This window comes from Pogona vitticeps, chromosome 10, assembly GCF_051106095.1.
Source record: "Pogona vitticeps strain Pit_001003342236 chromosome 10, PviZW2.1, whole genome shotgun sequence".
Classification (NCBI taxonomy): domain Eukaryota; kingdom Metazoa; phylum Chordata; class Lepidosauria; order Squamata; family Agamidae; genus Pogona; species Pogona vitticeps.
In genome coordinates, this window is record NC_135792.1 from 15,103,673 (window position 1) to 15,123,066 (window position 19,394).

General features: G+C 40.9%; 2 protein-coding genes across 9 annotated transcripts in view; one reads left to right on the forward strand and one right to left on the reverse strand.

Moving 5' to 3' along the window:
• Positions 1-14,480, forward strand: part of CARMIL2 (capping protein regulator and myosin 1 linker 2) — a 161,360-nt gene extending 146,880 nt beyond the window's left edge. For all 8 annotated transcript variants that reach the window (XM_078380362.1, XM_020811446.3, XM_020811447.3 and 5 more), the window contains 2 exons: positions 11,163-11,267; positions 12,564-14,480. In XM_078380362.1, coding sequence (XP_078236488.1) covers positions 11,163-11,267; positions 12,564-12,637 — 179 coding nt within the window. In that variant the 3' untranslated portion in view covers positions 12,638-14,480. The remainder of the gene's footprint in view (positions 1-11,162; positions 11,268-12,563) is intronic.
• A 1,450-nt stretch (positions 14,481-15,930) lies between these two features.
• Positions 15,931-19,394, reverse strand: part of ACD (ACD shelterin complex subunit and telomerase recruitment factor) — a 45,005-nt gene continuing 41,541 nt past the window's right edge. Inside the window, exons 12-14 of the mRNA XM_020811456.3 lie at positions 17,477-18,285; positions 16,371-16,450; positions 15,931-16,092 (exon numbers count right to left, since the gene is read on the reverse strand). Coding sequence (XP_020667115.3) covers positions 16,035-16,092; positions 16,371-16,450; positions 17,477-18,285 — 947 coding nt within the window. The 3' untranslated portion in view covers positions 15,931-16,034. The remainder of the gene's footprint in view (positions 16,093-16,370; positions 16,451-17,476; positions 18,286-19,394) is intronic.

The following is a 19,394-nucleotide window of genomic DNA, read 5'->3' on the forward strand; positions in this document are numbered from 1 at the left end:
ACCGAGAGGGGTGTAGGAAGATTGGTTGGAAACTCTTCCACCCCCCAGTGACTCATGTGAGTCTCAAACCTGAATGGGTTAACAGCAGGTTTGATCAAGGCTCCAAACATTATGATGCCGGAGCCGAGTTCGAGGGAGCACTACATCTGTAAAGCGCATGTGGAGGCATAAAGTACTCCATAGCCCATGGCTCAGAACGATGCCAGGTAGAGCGGGATGGTGATGGTGGCCGAGAGCTCATAGCTCCTATCCCAAACAAAAGGGACTGGTCCTACGCAACCTTGTCAGTGTGACAGGACCTACCTGAGGAAAATTATCCAGACTTACCAGACAGCGGCAGGGTTCTCGGGTGGACCCTTGTGAGTCCTTTCCTTATGAGCCTATGCAGGCACTGGCACCTGAGACAGGGCTGCAGGCTACTTTGTGAGCGAGCCCATTGATAAAGAGGGCTGTTTTGTGCCAAATTAACAGCCACCTGCAGGTGCTACCCCAGGCAGGAATATCACCGACTAGCAGGGGTAGTGGTGGGAGTTGCTGCAGCCCCCCCTTTCAGAGGCAAACTAGGGCTGTCAAATGCTGCCAGAAAGCTTTCGCCTCGGCACTTGGTTTTGGAAATAGCAGCCACGTGAACAAGGCCTCTGATAAATCAGGCCCAACACACCAAACACCCAAGGGCGTTACCCCAGACAGGCGAAGCACTGACATGCAGGGCTAGCCGCAGGAGCTGAAGGGGCCCATTGCATCCCCAAAGGGAAAACCCAAGCCTTACCATATGTCGCAGGCACATCTACAGCCTCGGTGTGCAGCTCCCTCCAGAAGTCGCAGCTACCTGAGCAGGCGCACGAAGGAGGGTTGGTGTGCGGCACTCACACACAGAGGCGCTTCCCATGTCAGGAGGAATCACTGACAGTCAGGGAAGGAGACCGGGGCAACAGGAGGCCCTTCTTCTCCTAGGGACAGGGCAACAGAGCCCTAACTCCTGCAGGGTCCCTTGAACAAGCCCCTTGAAACAATCATCCATCGATGATTCACCAGTCTCTCTCATGGTTGCTCAGAGAGAGGGTGTGGTGAGACATGCCTCCTTTTCACTCTCTTCTCCTCATGAGATAGAGAGACTTAAGCTCCAACTCTGGAACATCAAATGCCCGCCCTCACGTAGGGCTAAAAAGGGCCACGGCCGGACTGGACGGTAGCGCAGTCACTAAATGGCCAGTTGGAGCAGAGGCTATCAGGCGATCCGAAGTCTGTGCAGGTAGAGCTGGCACGTCGTCTCCTCAGAGGCAAATTCGCTGGCCTCCGGCAAGGATTCCTCTGTTGATGTAGACTTAGATTTTAAGGACTCCTTGGCATTGTCGGGTCCCCTACTGCGGCCTGCACCTATCTGGGTAAGATGTAGCTTACTCAGGCAGAAAATCATTAATGTGCCTGAGAGTCAAAATGAGTAGGCCGAAAAAGGCGGGAAAGGAGAAAGAAGCAAACAGTTGAACTGTGTGTGTGTGCGGGGGGGGGGGTAAGCCAAATAGCTGGCAAGCAAAAAAGAAAACAACTCACGGGGGATCATAGATTAGATAATTGAGAAGGGAAAGAATCCAATTTAGAGGGAATTGATCAATAAGCTAAGGGAAAAAACCCTGTGGAAATAGCTCTATGCTCTGTAGAACTTTACAGCACGGCGGAAAAAAGGAACTGAGGGGAATCTTGGGTGGGAGGAGCTTGTGCCTCATGGGGGATCACATCATAAAATTGTTACTTTTAGCTCTAGAATGCTCCGAGAATGTCAGCGCAGGCGCAGACTAAACCCATATGTGTGTATTCACAGAGGCCACGAAGAAGAAACAAATATTGCATTTTTTTCACCCGAGAACAAACCTTAAATCATAAGGTAACAGTCCAAGAAATATCCCAAGCAATAAGAAATCTGAAAATAGATAAAGCAACAGGATGCCTAGAGGATGAACTTATTACACCACTGCAGAATGAATGAATGAAATAAATGAAACAAAAGAACTTCCACCTTCAGGGCAAGAAGCATGACATGACATTAATCTTCAAATAAAGTAATGATGCACTAGAACCACAGACATACAAATCAATCTCCCTACTAAATGTGTGTTATAAAATGTTTGCCTTGATAATAGTAAACAGACTTAAGAAGTGTATTACAGAAACAATACACCCTGATCTGACTGGATGTGTCCCTAAAACATTTATGTGACACAATGTAAGATTTGTAATAGATCCAATGGCATGTGTAGAAAAACAACAACATAAAACAGAATTTATGTTTTTAGATGTAGAAAAGGCATTTGATAATATTTCATGGAGTTTTGCAGCATTTGAATTGTGGTACAGTTAGAAAACTGAAGTCAAGGAATTTATAAGAAACAAAATGTAAATATATTAATAAATTGGATTTTAACTGATGGTTTTATTATTGAGAAGGGAACCAGACAATCCAGTCCACTGTCACCACTATTGTTTATTTTAGCCATGGAAGTCTTTGCAACCAAGATTAGACAAGACAGCCAAATTAAAGGATTAAATACAGACAGAGAGGAGTTTAAGCTAAGAAATTATGCAGATTATGTTGTTTTAACTATCTCCAATTCATTATATTCAATAGAACGGGTAATGGGACAAATAGCAAAGTTTTGACTCCACTCAGGCTTTAACATTAATAGGAAAATAAACCAAAAATTTCTAACAAAATGAGATAATATTACAAAAATTTTGGGATGTAAAGTCATGGATAAACCAACAAAGTATCTAGGTATTTATTTAACAGGAAACAATAAAGCACAGTATAAGGATTTACATACATACATACATACATACATACATACATACATACATACATACATACATACATACATACATACATACATAGACACACACATATACATACACACACACACACACAGTGGTGCCTCGCATTACGACGTTAATTCGTTCCAGTGAAATCGCTGTAGAACGAAAACATCGTAATGCGAAAATAAAAAGCCCATTGAAATGCATTGAAACCTCTTCAATGCGTTCCAATGGGCTGGAAACTCACCGTCCAGCAAAGATCCTCCATAGGGCGGCCATTTTCGGTGCCTGTGCAGCGAGGAATCCGTCCCAGAAAACAGCGGGGAGCCATTTTATTTACCCGGCGACCATTTTGAAACCGCCAATCAGCTGTAGGAAAATCGTCGTTTTGCAAAGCGAAAAACCCAGATCATCGTTTTGCAATCTCAAAAACATCATAATGCGGTTTCGTCGTAATGCGGAGCATGGCTGTGTGCGTGTGCGCGCACGTGTGTGTATTTATTTGTTTTTTCCAGTCTTTTAAAAATTTCTCCTGAATTGCGCATATCTATCTATCTATCTATCTATCTATCTATCTATCTATCTATCTATCTATCTATCTATCTATCTATCTATCTATCTATCTATCTATCTATCTATCTATCTAAGGAGGACTGGCAGTGCTATTAAGCCACGCAGTCAACAAGTCTAAACTTGCTGCTATAATATCAAGCAGCAAGTTTAGAGTGGATTGTTGACTGGATGAAAACCTCAAATGACAAGTTAATGAAGTTGGAATCAACAGATCAATGTGAAAGTCTACACCTTCACATTTTGTTATAGATAAAAAAAAATAAGTGAATCCTGTTATAGATAAAAAAAAATAAGTGAATCCTGCTATAAAAGCTACTTAATCAGGGACAGCCTGTTAAAAAAGGGGATTCCTTAAAATCATCAAGTGATCATCAAATATCACCGAGAATGGCTCAAGCAGATGCATATTTCAATAAGCAAGAGATCTTATCATGAGAGACCTTACATGACCTTGTATCAAGAGACCTTACATGACATTTTAACCTCTCAGGACATGAGAGATTAACTGAGAGGAATCAAATCTTGGCAAGCAAGAGAAGAGGGAAAAAATTAACTTGGCTATCTTATCCTCAATTAATTTCAAGATATAAAGGGGCTACACAAGATAACAGAGGAAGATTAAGAAAATTAACAGGGTTTGAGAGAATAATTATGTAAAAAGCCAAGGTACTATTAGGGCAAATATACAAACCATTACTTTAATTTGAAACAGAAATGGAGCCAGTTAAAGTACAGTGGTGCCTCGCATAGCGAGGTTAATCCATTCCGGATTAACCTTCGCTATAGCGAAACATCGCTAAACGGAAATAAAAAAGTCAATGCGTTCCTATGGCTTTAAAACTCACCGTTAAACGATCTTCCTCCATAGCACCGCCATTTTCGCGGCCTCGGTAAGCGAGGGCAGGGCGCGAAAATGCAGCGCGGACCTTCCAGCGGCCATTTTGGAACCGCCGATCAGCTGTTCTCCCCCACTTCGTTATGCGATATTCGCTAAGCGAATCGCTTAGCGAATATCGCAAAGCGAAAAAACACCCTAGGGGCCATCGCTGAGCGAATGCTCCAGCGATGGCCCAGAGCCCCTCCTTAAGCGATTTAATCGCTCAACGGGGCGCTCGTTAAGCGAGGCACCACTTTATGTTAAAGTGGATATAGAGTCTAGGGAAAGTGATAACCTTCCAACAACGGGAAGGACTATGGACAAAAAATATAAAATTCATTGCAAGTCAAACTTTAAGAGAAAATGGGTATAAAATGTATTATTGATGGTATATAACCCCAACTGACATTAAAAATGCAGACAAAAGTGTCTCTGTTGGAAGTGCCAAAAAGCTAAAGGGTCATATTGCCACATGTGGTGGACTTGCAAAGTGACAATGAAATTCTGAAAGGAAATTCATTCTGAAATACAAAAGATTCTGAAGTCTGAATTTGAAATAAAACCAGAGACCATGCTCTTGGCAAGAACTTTTAAATTACATGTTGACAGCAGCTAGGGTAGTAATGGCAACAAATTGGAAAATGGAGACATGGTCAACAAAAGAAGATTTGAGAGTTAAAATGTTTGAAATGCCACAATGGTAAAACTCACAAATTCTGTAAACAGAAGGTCAGTTAGAGAATTTGAAAAAGAGTGGGAAAACTATTTTGACTGTTATAAATAATTAGAAGGGGTACAGAACCAAAACTGCAAAAAGTACTATGTAAAATGAGTTCACATGCTAAAATGTTAACAAAAACTAAATTATGGCACTGTAATACTATATGTATAGTATAGATGTCAAAACAAGAAGGCTATATAAACTATATAAATGGACTGTCAGTTGTTCTTTGTATATGTAAAATGTATGAACATTTTTGCTTTATCTGTATTTTTCCTTTCGTACTTCTACATATTTCAATTTTTTTTAAAAAGAAAACATGAACATTCCAACATATTTGACAAAACCTTAAAAAGACTATAAAATTAAACATCTGTTAGGCCTACTGCGATTCTGGAGCTTGGCACTTTTCTGCGATGACAGCTGAAGGTCACCTCTTTTTTGCAAATAAATTCTGTTCCTTGATTTTGTCAAGGAAACTACCTTGCTGAATCCATACTCAACCAAATAAGTGGAGGGAAAGATAATAAAACATTTTTGGGGTTTCTCCCACAGTGTTGGAAATTTGACAGATCACTCTTGATCCAAAAATCTTTTTGAAACTGACTGAATTTACATTATGCACTTAAATCACTCAGATCAATCAAACTGTCTTGAATTTCTGCCTCAACTTGAGTGGGTTGTACTTCAAATGGATTCAAAATCCAATCCACGATACTCAGGTTTAACAGGTCAATAAATCTTTCTTGCACATCCTTGCATATCTGCTTGAGATGCTTCACATAAATGGTAAGGTCCTCATCCTTCAGTGCATCTGCAATTGTCTTCAGGTTTTGAAATTTAAAAAATTCCCAACATCCCATATTGTGCCAACAGACTTCTTAAGGAAAGAAACAATGGCTTCCTTACTATCTACAAGGCTTTTGCCCTATAAGGTCTTTTTTAACAAATTAATTTTCTGAAAAATATCTGCCACATAAAATATGTCTGCCTTAGCATCAACAAGTTATTCTCCATGCTCTTTATCAAGGAATCTATGGTGTCCCAGAATATAACAAAACACTGAAGGCAGTTTCCCTTGTAAAGTCACCTAGCCTTGGTGTGCAGTACCAGTGTCTGGAAGTCTTCATTATTTTCTTCACATAGCTCCTGGAAAAGACAATCCTGAAGTGCATGGGATTTGATGAAATTCACAGCCTTAGGACAACTGAAAGTGAAATATTGAGGCATCCTCCCCAGTTCTTAGATTCTAGGTGTTCCCTGTGAATAATGCAACTAATACTAAAGACAGAAGGTATAACTTTCTAGATGGGTGATGAATCCTCTGTATCAACCAATTAGAGGGCACTCTAGTTTTTAGCCCCACTGGCCGTTGCTCCGTCTCTCACACACACAACGTCACCACCCCCCATGTGTGGGGTTCCATTGTGACCAGAACCAAAGGGGCTGAAAACGATCGTTGCGTGGAGGAGGAAAACTGTGCAAAGGGAGGTGGAGTTGCACACAGGCATGCAGCTTAGAGGGAATCTTGGTATCAACCAACCACAGAAGCAGCACCATCAGTTGCACAAGTAATTATATTCTAAATTGGAATATTGTTCTCAGTTCAGAAATTTTAGACAATCTATTAGTATCCATTTTAATCCTCCTGGCAAACAGCATCTCTTCCATCAGTTTGCTACTATTCCAGAATCTTACATAAGCCATGAGGAGAGCGTCATTATCTTGTAAAGTAGTTTCATTTAATTGTAAAGAGAATTTCTTGGATTAGACTGAACTGACCAACCCCTCTTCAATGTTAAGTGCCATCACATCGATTCTTCTGGCAACAGTGGAGTTAATCAAAGGAGTTGCCTGATTTGTTTCTTTGGCACTCAAATTCATACCAGATATTATTATGGACCCTGAAGCAACTCACCAAATGTAAGCAAATGTAAGCATTTTCAGTTTTAGCAATCAGTTTATTAATTTTGTGTAATGCAACAACAACCTTGTCTAATTTCTGTGATGTTTAAGAATTTGTGTCAGTGTTCGCCTTCTCTTGGAATTCTCTCAAAGGTTTTTGGAGGCTTATCTTTCTTCTCTGGATGCAAGGTATCCAAATATTTTTTTTCAGTTTGCTTGGTTTCATGCTTTCATTTGAAAATGCAGTCATGCAATTCAAACACATAGGCAAGGATGGGTTTTCCGTAGATACAATGAAACTATATGGTAAGTATTCCAAATAATACCGCTGCTATTTTTTTCACCAAGGAACTCATGGGTAGAATTATTTCTGAAATTAATTAAAATTTTAAAATAGGAAAATAATAGTAGCAAAAAGAAAATAATGAACAAGTACTGTATACTTGTGTATAAGTCACAAAATTTAGGTCTTAAAATTGATCCTAAAAACCTGTGTTGACTTATACAGAAGTCTATATGGCATTTTGTGAGCTGCACAGGCCATTTTTGCAGCAACACTGGCCTGTGTATGTTGAAAAGAAGGAACATTCCATCCTATTGCAGCACATTCAAGTGTGTTTGTAGCAACACCGACCTGAGCAACACCGACCTGGCAGGGATGTGGAGGCAGGGGACACACAGCCTCACTAGATCCAACAAGTTGAAAAAACAAAGCACAAAGACACAAGTAAAAAAAAACAACCTTGCTTTTCTGCACTGTTTTTTCTTCTCCAGAACAATCAATTACTTAAGCTGCGCGCACACATACACACATTACAATATAGAGAGAAGCAGTTGGCAGCTGCTTCCAATAAAAACAGGCACGGTGTCTGCATCACCAATTGCTGAGGAGGCAGCTGACAGAACTACCTTAGCAGGTTAGGTTACAATCATGGCTGGCTTCCAATGAAAAACAAGCAGAGTGCGTATTGTCAGCAATTGCTGGGGAGGCAGCAGACAGAGTGGCCTCTGTTCTATTCTAAAAATCCATGAAAAAAGCAGGGAACCTGTGCAAAGGTCCAGGACCATGCTGCTTGGGTATTTCATTGATTCAATTATCAGGCCCCCTCCAAACCCCTGGGGCTCCCGTTCTCAGAGATTTCAGGCTGTGGCCCCTTTCAAATGCGCCAGTGTCCCCACTGAGAACAGCTGATATAACCCACATGAGAACAGCTGATATAACCCACAGGCTCCCAGCTTGGCGGTTGGGGTTGCAAGGAGGGTCACAAGGTGTATTCTGGGGGACACCACATGGTGCATTGGTTAAACGGCTGCACTGTAGCCAAAACTGTGCTCAGGACACAGGGTTTAAATCCAAGATCAAGGTTCATTCAGCTTTCCATTCTTCTGATGTCAGTAAAATGCTGGGGGGGGGGCAATGTGTACCCTGTATAATTAAATTGTAAACCACCCAGAGTTCTTTAAGCACCATGGGGCCGTATATAAGCAGCACACTTTTTAAATTTTTAGATGCAATTATATTTATATTAAGTATTTATATTAAGCCGCCTAGAGTGGTCGAAATGACTAGATAGGCGGGGTATAAATACAATAAATAAAATAAATAAGTAAGTAAGTAAGTAAGTAAGTAAGTAAGTAAGTAAGTAAGTAAGTAAGTAAGTAAGTATGATATATACATTGCTATTTTATTTCAATCCTCTTGGACCAAAGATAGACAATTTTAATCTGAACTTAAATTGCAGGCAATCTAGAGTTCTTAAATATTTCTATATTTTGCTTTTATGCATGCACATCCCTCCCAACCCTTCTATAAGAGCTACTCTTGTTTTTCTCTGCTCCTCCACATCCACCTTTGGAGGACTGATGTTAGCCCGACTCAAAGAGGCCTGAAATAAGGCAAGCACATGGTGCACACAAGGAAAGCTAACACCTAAGATAGCAGAAGGACTGAAAAGTTATTGTCACAATGGCAGTGGCATCTCTCTCCCTGAGTCTCCTACTCTTCTGGGTGTAGTGATGGCAGCACAGTGAAGGGAGAAGGAACCTGGGCAGGGAGATGCCTCTGTGTCTCACCTAAGTCATGGAGGAGGAAGGCATGAGTAATAAAAAGGTGAGGGAGGAGAAATGGTGTGGGGTGGGAGGCCATGCGGGAGGTGAGCCCATGTGGAAGGTGTTCATTTGCGATTGCAGGATGGGCTTGAGGGGGCTTTGGGGGGAGAGACAGGAAGGGGGGGTCATTTCCATACCTCAGAAGGTAAATTAAACTCAAAGTGTATTGACATTTTCCCTTCTAAAATTTAATCTGGTAGATGCAGATTTACAGCCCCTCCCAATAATTATGCATTAATATTACTATATTAGGGTAGAATTATACTCTGAAAAATCAATTTTCATGTGTTTTCTTTATCCCATTAAATACCCTTTTATGCAAATGTGGGGCTGCGGGTTTGTTGTTGTTGGGCTGCAGGTTTGTTGTTGTTAAGTCTGACTCTCCGTGACCCCATGGACCAGAGCCAGGCCCTCCTGTCTTCCACTGCCTCCCAGAGTTGGGTCAAATTCATGTTGGTCGCTTCGATGACACTGTCCAACCATCTTGTCCTCTGTTGTCCCCTTCTCTTCTTGCCTTCACACTTTCCCAACATCAGGGTCTTTTCCAGGGAGTCTTCTCTTCTCATGAGATGGCCAAAGTATTGGAGCCTCAGCTTCAGGATCTGTCCTTCCAGTGAGCACTCAGGGTTGATTTTCTTCAAAATGGATAGGTTTGTTCTCTTTGCAGTCCAGGGGACTCTCAAGAGTCCCCTCCAGCACCACAATTCAAAAGCATCAATTCTTTGGCGGTCAGCCTTCTTTATGGTCCAGCTCTCATTTCCATACATCACTACTGGAAAAACCATAGCTTTGACTATGCGGACCTTTGTGGACTGCAGGCTATTTTAAAAGGGGGTTGTGACTTTAAAAAAAGGTTGGAAAACATTGGTATAACCCAAGAGGAAGACAGATTAAAATTGTGTTGATAAGATTCCTTTCTGATATAGGGTGAACAGAAATACAGGTAAGGTGTTCTATTTTGTAAAAGATCATTCTACTCAGAATATTCATGCAAAGAAACTATCACATTCATGTTTAAGTCTGGAATAAAATCACGTTAATAAGATATTATTGGGCAAGTTGCATCTTGTATCCTCATACTGGTCTGACAAAGACTCTTTGGATTTTCCTAAACAAAGACATAGACAGATAACACTACCCAGAAAACCTGAAAATATGGTAAGAATGATTCAGATCTTTAGTAATCTTCTAACACAGAACTGCTTGTTTTGCCATACAGTTACATTTACAGCCAAATTATAAAATGGCATTTCTGATCCCTATGTCTCTGAAATGCAGTTCCTAGAACAGAAATGACATTGCTCAAGTGTTAAGAAGTCTTTAGCTAGAATTTGAAGTGGGCATCTATAAAATATATACAATTAAATGATTATTTTCATGCTGAAGGACTGTACAGTGGTGCCTCGTATAACGAGTGCACCGTTGAACGATGAATCCGCATTGCAATGCGGATTTCCCCATCGCTAATGCGAGGGCACGCTCGCATTACGATGGGGGAACAGCTGTTCTGCGGCTCCAAAATGGCCGCCGGAACACAAAAAATGGGTGCCGGTACACACAAGATGGCCGCCGGAACAAAAAAAAAGGCCGCTGGCACACCCAAGATGGCCGCCGGAACAAAAAAATGGCCACTGGAACACCCAAGATGGCGGTCGGGAAAAAAAAGGCCACTGGTACACCCAAGATGGCTGCCAGAACACAAAAATGGGCACCGGTACACCCAAGATGGCCGCCGGTACACTCAAAATGGCCACCGGTACACCCAAGATGGCCACCAGAACAAGGGAAAACATCGGAGAATGGTGAGTTTTGGGCCCATTTGGAACGCAATTGGGGGTTTTGATCCGTTTTACGATGTTTTCCCATAGCGAAGGTTAATCCGGAACGGATTAACCTCGCTATGCAGGGCACCACTGTAATGGTATTTTCAAGGCCTGTGTCAGGATAGCTATGTTTAGCCTGTAAGTGCTGTTATGCACCCCAATGGCCTTAGAGCTACTTTCCTAATGGACTATCAAGAGCACAACATCTCCTGAAGTTCTTTATCCTGTGGTTCTTGATGATTACACACAGTGTAACTACAGTGTAACTAAATGCTAAACTCATTTTCTATCTCAGCTGCGACAGGCCTCATTCCAGTTTTCATTCACCTATCTTTATTCTTCACAGATGCAAAGATCCCTCATTGTCTGCAGCCATCTCCTATCCTGAAATGGAAGAGTAAGCCCAAGTTCCCACTGGAGCCTGAAGCATCTGCATCATCTGACAGATTAGGTGAATGTGTCAAAAATGAAATGATGCAATTGGCCTCTCTGTACATAAGGTTTAATTACTGTTCTGTAATAACTTACTAGGTTTGTTCCCAAATTAATACTTTTCTTACTGTTGCTAACTGAGATACAAGTTGGTACAACTGTGTCACAATTAACAGGTATATTTGGGAGAAATTGATAGCCTGGATTTATTTATTTATTCTATTTGTACCCCGCCTACGGCTTAGGATCCATTTCTATCAGGGTTTATGTCACAGCATGGTACTGAAACAACATTAATCACCCTGCAAGATTATCTCCTACAGGAGGCAGATGGGGTGTGTAACCCTGTTGGTCTTTCTAGATCTTTCTGTGGCCTTTGATATCAATGACTATGCTCTCCACTAATTCCTTGATGGCTGATCCTATTAAGGGTTTGCTCATCTCCCCAATTCTGTAACATCTACATGAAGCCACTGAGAATTTTGGATGATTAACACACACAGCTCTATCTCTCTTTTTTGGTTCATCTGGTGGGAATCCTGTACATTTCCTTAAGCGCTGCCAAGCATCAATATTGGACTGGATCAATCGCTTCTCCACCTTTTGGCTAAGATCAAGTGTAGTGACTGGATGAGGGACAATAAACTGAAACTAAATCCAGATAAGATGGAGATCCTACCATGAAGATTGTCAAAGCACTTAAAGGAGAATTTACCTGGTTAATGGGGCTACACTCCATTAACTTGAAAGATCAGGTCTGCAGCTTGGGGATACTCCTGGACTCAGTACTCTCTACAGAGGGCTCAAATATCGGCCATGGCCATTAGTGCCTTTTGTCAACTCCGGCTGATTGCCTAGTTGTGCCCCTACCCATCTACTGCTTATGGCTGAGTCAGTGGTCTATTTCCTCATCAGTTTAAACCCCCTTTATGCAATATTGGTGCTATGTTAAGTACTTTACAAAGTTCCCAAAGTTAAATCATTACTATATTGTATTAGACTGGTCAGACAAGCCACTAGTGTTACCTTGTTTTCCCCAAAATAAGACAGGGTCATATATTAATTTTTGCTCAAAAAATGCATTAGGGCTTATTTTCAGGGGATGTTTTATTTTTATTCATGTACCACACTCTACATTTATTCAAATACAGTCATGTCATCTTCTGGTTGCAGCACAATGGTAGAGGGCAGGGTTTCACTTAACTGGGGCTTAGTTTGGGGTAGGGCTTATATAATGAACATCCTGAAAAATCATACTAAGGTTAATTTTCAGGGAAATCGTATTCTGACATGATGTTTGTGTCTTCTCTCTCAGGCACTCCATCCCAAGGGAGGAACATGGAAGTTCCCGAGTCAAAGCTAAGACCAGAAATGGGAGAAAAATCATAACATACTTTGGAACAAACTCTAGAGAAAACACAACATACAGCTCTAGACCAAAGAACTGCTGTGTTGCTCTCCAAGTTATCACCAAGACACAACCACTGAATCAGTAGTTGGTGCTTCGGCATGATGGCAGCTCAAACAAGGTGTAGAATGAAAGCTTCTTATTTAAAACAGCAAGGCCTAGCTGTCAAGTAAAACAAAATTCAGCAGATGGCCAAACACACGCCAGGCCCCCAGCATAGCTCCTTGTTTGGTGAAAATGGTATGTCCTGTACAGAATGGTAACATTTAAAGTCCTGAACATATTCTGGGTTGTCCCCCTTTCACTCTTGTAGACTCATATGTGAGAGTCCAGTGTACTAATAGTTCAGGTGAGAAAAGCTAGATGCTGGCTATACAAGGAAACCAACCACTGCTAGCTATAGTTGTGCAGTGGGGAGTTGAGGCGGATATGAAAATATTAATGCCAGAAACTGAAATATGCCAGCATAAGGTGGGGCATTTTACATACAATAAACTTGCTGGCCTTGCTTTGTACTTTTGAGGAATGCAGGGCTGTGAATCACAAGACCTTTTGGAAGTCACAGATTCATAGGATTGCAGTAAGTGTTGAAAAAAGCAAAACACAATAATGCAGCTAAGAAACAAAGTCAAGGTCTGTCTCACATTGACAATCTTACTCCTGTAGGAAAGGAGTATGTGTTGGCAGCTTTTAGCAAGCTAAAACAAATATTGAAGATTCAGCCCCTCCATTCCACAATTAAATGAGAATAATTTAAATTAGTAGAACTCTTCCTGTCTCATTTATTGTGGTATTAGGACTGTTCTCTTTCCTTCCTTATTATCTATAACATCCAGCAGTGCCTTGCTGTTAACAAGGTGAATGGGAGAAAACAAAACAATACTAATGTAATTTGGAAAGGTGTAAAGTGTAGGCGTCATGCTAAGCTTGGGAATTTTCAATGCCACTTTGAAGGAACAGTTTACCCTAATCTACGGTATTTGTTTCAAGGAGGCAGTAAGTGATCAATCAATTTCGCAATACAGGTCACTTAAAATATTAAAATTTTCTACATGCAAAGCACTTGTGTGTACAAATGTGAACCCACATTTCAAAGGCAGAAAATCTGCAACTGACAAATGCCACTAAATGTAGTTTTGCTGTGTGTGCCCACTACAAATATGCAGTCATCATACAAGATGACTGCTTCCTACACCCAAGTGCTTTGGACGTAACGAATAATAAAAGTGGTCTCAATAAGCTGGAGTTACTTCAGGGAACCAGGAGCATTGCAGAATGCTGTGGTGTTCATGGCCACTCCCCCCCCCCCCCCCGGTGATAGGAAATGCAGCTGCAGCCTGAATGGTAGGTACAGGGTTATCTCACCACAACCTTGTGTACTACCAATAAGGTAAACTCCACATAATCTGTTTCTACACAAACTGGCGTAAGAACACAACTGCCAAATTCAAAATATTGTAGACATTCAGAACCGGAGGGAATCTAGATCCATGTATTGTTCTTGGGTATCTGCCATCCATTACCAAGTAATTAATGCATGTATATTTATGGAATATTCTAGCATCAACTAGATGCTCTTTACAATAATATTATTTTCTAAAACAAAGAGTCACAGAATTTTTTCTTCTTTCATCTTTTGAACCACGTTTCAGTTACTGTGTTCAACTATGGGAAAAGGGGCACAAAGATTTTCTATGTAGTTGTTTTCTAATTTGTTTTAAGTATCCAAAACATTTAATCAAGCATGTAAGCTATACAGAATATTTTGTAATTAAATGCAAAAGGGATATGAGCAAAAGAATTAAAGCTATCCAACTGATGGCATGAGATTGTATTATTGAGTTCCCTAGTATTGTGACACGTTTATGCCCTCTAAGGCATCAAAATGATTGTTTTCTGCCATTAAAAAGGTAAAAAATGGTTGTTGTGGGTTTTTTGGGCTCTTTGGCCGTGTTCTGAAGGTTTTTCTTCCTGACGTTTCGCCAATCTCTGTGGCCGGCATCTTCAGAGGACTGTAGTAGGAACTCTGTTGCTGTTTGTTGGATATTTGAGCATTTATAGCTGTGGGAACAGCTTTTGTCCTGTTCAGGAAATAGGGTGATGATGGTGATCGGCAAGCTTTTGTTGTGGATGTATTGTTGTGATAAGAGGGAGATTGCACAAAATCTCTGGATTTTGTGCAATCCCTGGATCATTGCACAAAAAAGACCAGCTAAAGACACCCATCAATCATAGTGACAGATAATCTCTCCCTCTTATCACAACAATACATCCACAACAAAAACACGCCAATCACCATCATCACCCTATCTCCTGAACAAGACAAAAGCTGTTCCCACAGCTATAAATACTCAACTATCCAACAAACAGCAACAGAGCATGGACAGAGTTCCTACTCCAGTCCTCTGAAGATGCCGGCCACAGAGCCTGGCAAAACGTCAGGAAGAACAACCTTCAGAACATGGCCAAGGAGCCTGAAAAACCCACAACAACCATCAGATCCCCGCCATGAAAGCCTGCAGTTTTCCATGTTTAAAGTTTGCATAAGTGTTTTTCCAATGGCACTCCTTCTGGTGACTGAGCCCGGTTCCTCACAGTGCCCTCTGGGACTGTGCAGCTTGCTGAAGACAGATCCAGAATACTCAGACAGACCGATAACAGGACACTTAACCCCACTGGCAACACATGCTTCAGAAAATCTTGGTTGGCCACTGACCTGAGAGACATGGAGTGAATTCGAACTCCTAAACTTCGGCTCTGTACCCAAGCGTTCCTACCTATTGAACTATGGCAGCTTATACACTTAATCTGTGATTTTGCACATCACTGCTGAGTTTGTGTAAGACAAATGGCTCCACACATCAGAATTCCAGCACTACTACTTATTCTGTTTGAAAACTGCAGCTAAATGAATAGAAAATATTATACAGGTGTTTCTGCCTGCTTTAAAAAACTGGTTTTTATGACACAGAATTAAGTACAGGTGTGCAAATCTATGTTGTTGGATTTTACTTCCCGAATTTCACAGGCCGGATGGCTAGAATCCACAGATCTCTACACCTCTAGATTTAAGTACATGGACAGTTTACTTTTTGCTATTGGTTGAGAAACTGCTTGTGCTAGAGGGCTATGTACCATGTTTGCCATCTCCTTAAAAAGCAGCTGCCACATGCCTTTGTGCTCAAACACAGCAACCTCTGGGTCAGACACCCAGCTCTTTAATAAGATTTAAGATTTAAAAGAAAAACAAACTTGTGTGCCATTAAACAAGCAGTTTTTTGTAGTCAAAGGTTCATTTTAATGGATAATGAAGATAACATTGACACATAATAAACCTAAATCACACCTGAGATCATGAAGGCACTTCAGTAAAGATGCTTAGTCCTGCATATTGTTGAGAACCCAGCAAGCCCATTCCAGTAATGCTCTTGATATCCTACAAATCAAACACAGGATATCATATAAAATGGGAACAAGGAGTTGGGGATAAACATTTCATTTCTGTCCACTATGTCTCATATGCAGAAAAATAGGCCTTCAGACCTCTCTGCAGTTCCTACCCATACCAACTTACTACTCACCAGTCCAGAAGCAGTTTGCCACAGTTTGGTTGGATTTTAGACAAAATGGCCTTTTTGGACATTGTTAGTTTGTATATACCTTCCCTGCATCAAGTGATCACAGTTTAGATTGGCTCCAAGACATGGCACTAACCTTGTAGAACATATTTGGGCACAGAGTTCAGGTGTTGATGACTTGTATGTGTGATTAAAACACACTCCTCTCACACACTCCTAGAAGAAAGAGAGATACACTATCATTTTGTCAGAATTGCCAGCTTGTAAGGCTTTACAGCATGGGTAGGGAATATGGTCCTTTACTTCTTGTTACTAGACATGGGCGATTCGTATCTCTGGGGATATGGATATGAATATGAACAGCGGCACCACAGGTCACTCTGAGGAAGGTAATTGGCCTCCATGGCATTTCTGGTGCCAATATTTGTATTCGTATTTCCAGGGATATGAATATGAATAGCCCATGTCTACTGGTTACACTATAACTACTATAACCAGTAGTGAAGAATGACAGGATTTGTTGTCCAAAACATGGAGGTAAGATACGGAGAATGCAATCTAATGGATCAACTCTCTTTTAATGGAATTGCTTGTTGAAGCAAAAAATCAAATACAGTGGTGCCTCACTAGACGACGATAATCCATTCCATTCAAATTGCTGTTAAGCGAAATCGTTGTCAAGCGAATTTTAAAAACCCATTGAAATGCACTGAAAACCCTTAAATGCGTTCCAATGGGTGAAATATCTGCTCGTTTTGCGAAGATCCTCCATAGGGCAGCCATTTTCCGGTGCCTGTAAAGCGAGGAATCCATGTTAAAAACAGCGGGGAGCCATTTTGCACAGTGGGCGGCCATTTTTAGAGCCGACGAGCAGCTGTTTTAGAATCGTCGTCTAGCAAAAAAATCTGTTCCCAAAGCAGGGAACCTATCATCGTCAAGCAAATTTTTCCCATAGGAGCATCATTCTGCGATCGCAAAAACTTCATCGTTAAGCGGATTCATTTTACGATGGTCATAAAGGTAATTGTTAAGCAAGGCACCACTGTATGTTACACTGGATGAACACAAGGTCACTCATAAATCTGCCTGTTAACAAAAAAAATGCAAAAATGGGTAGATGTATCAAAAAATAGTCTGCTTTCCCAAGCAAATGACAGAATTCTATTCTCACAATCAGAATTCTACCCACACCAAAATTACTTATTTTTACCATACTATCCCTTAATGAGATCAAAGATTTACCTGCTGTTGAATTCCAAATTGTTGTTCCACATTTCTAGTTGCACCTTCTGCTCCTCCCTGCTTCCTTCCTTTCCTTAGAAGTCTGTCTGAACGTCTCAAATGGGTGGGGACTGGATGCTGCTGGACATGGATCTCCTCAGTCCGGCTCTTCTTGGGTGTACTTGTAAATGTTAAAGGAGGCTTCCATGCAGGCAGCTTATCTAACTTGTTGGATTGTGGAGAAACTGTGGCAGAAGCCAGTTCTAAAGCTTTCTGCCTAGTGCAGGTTGAAATGAAGAAAGTCTCAGGTTTATCACCATCATCTGCCATCATCTGTTTCCTTTTCACTGCTACACCTCTCCTGTCTGTCTCCATAATTTCATCCCAAGCTCTTCTCTCCATCATCTGTAAACTGTCTGTATGATTTTCTTCTGTATTTTCACACAAAAGCTCAAGGGAGACATCATTTTTACTAGGGGGATGAGCAGAAGAGAGAGCCAGTGTAGTGGGGAAAGGTGAATTTCTCAGTGGTTGATTGTAGGGAACGCTTTCATCAGTATCTGCCATGCTGTTGTGTGTTATGTGTATCTGCTGAGCTCTGAATTCCTGGCTGACAGATTCTTTGAGAGTTGTCACATTGCGAGAAGGAAGCCAGGCTGGAGACACTGTCACTACTGGCTCTATCTGCTCAGAATTACAGTGAGATGTATGAGGACAAGGCTCAAGGAACTCTGGGGTACAGCTGCTGGAGCTTGAACCTTTTTTCTCAGCAGTACTAGCTAAGAGCATCTGCTGTGTTGGAGGAAGACCAGGTAGTGTGTCAGAACTGTCTGCCAAAGCACAAAAAGATAAGTAAACAAATATACAGAAATAACAGTTTCTAAAGTACACAAGAGTGCAAAGCACAGAGCACTATCAAAAGGAGGCCATCTGGACCTTAGTGCACAAATAAGGTCCTTTAGCAGCAAAGTCAAATCTACATAAGAACCCTGGTACTTCAAGGGAGAAACAAGTATGGCATCATGTTCTGGAAGGTTGTTTCATGACTCATAAAACATGCTGACAAGGAAGATGGCACTCTGGTTCCAAATAAACGTTACTTGACAGAAGGCCAGCTATAAATCAGTCTCTTTTTTTTTTACCAATATCTTACTTGAATCAAACAGCAAGGAATGTTGACAGAATAGATATGGGATTTCCTGTTGCTAATTATATTTTGATGGGAGAGAAACACAGACATGATGGAATGTCAGCATTTTTCTCAGCAAGGCTAATTGCCACTCAGAGGAGGGATTTGTTGATGTCATAAAAGATGAAATACTTCTTCCTCCAACATTGCTGCTCCATCTAAAACACATCACATTTGCATTAAAAGTTTGAGATTTGCCTCTTCAAGCCTTGGAAATCTGATCATGATTTTAATCCTTTTCTGGCTCTGAGATATAGATACATGAAAATGGACAATATCAAAGGCTTTAGCAATACTGCTCCCTTACTGTATTTCTCTTCCCCATGTTCCTCACTGAACAAATATTCAAGCAAAAGAAGTATTTGAAATGTTTAAGAAGAAGGGGCCTTGGTAAATAACTGTTCACACTGAAGGAGAGAAGGATACAGAGTCCTTACGTATTGTGTGTATACAAAGGATACATAATGTTCAAATAACTTTCTTCCATGTAATTACATATTACGTTTTATACATTAATAGACTCTTAGTCAAAATGTTTATTGCAGCTGCTTTTTAAGTCAACAGAGAATGTAATGATTATTATTGTTTTTACTATCCAGATGCACCTTCTATTATATACTTTTGCACCGTGGTGTATACAATTAAATAAAAAAGGATGCATGATGTGATGAAATTATAATTTTCTTCATTGGGACTGGCTCGACTGCCCCTACATGCAGGAAATGGTGGACAGATTGAAGCATGAAGACT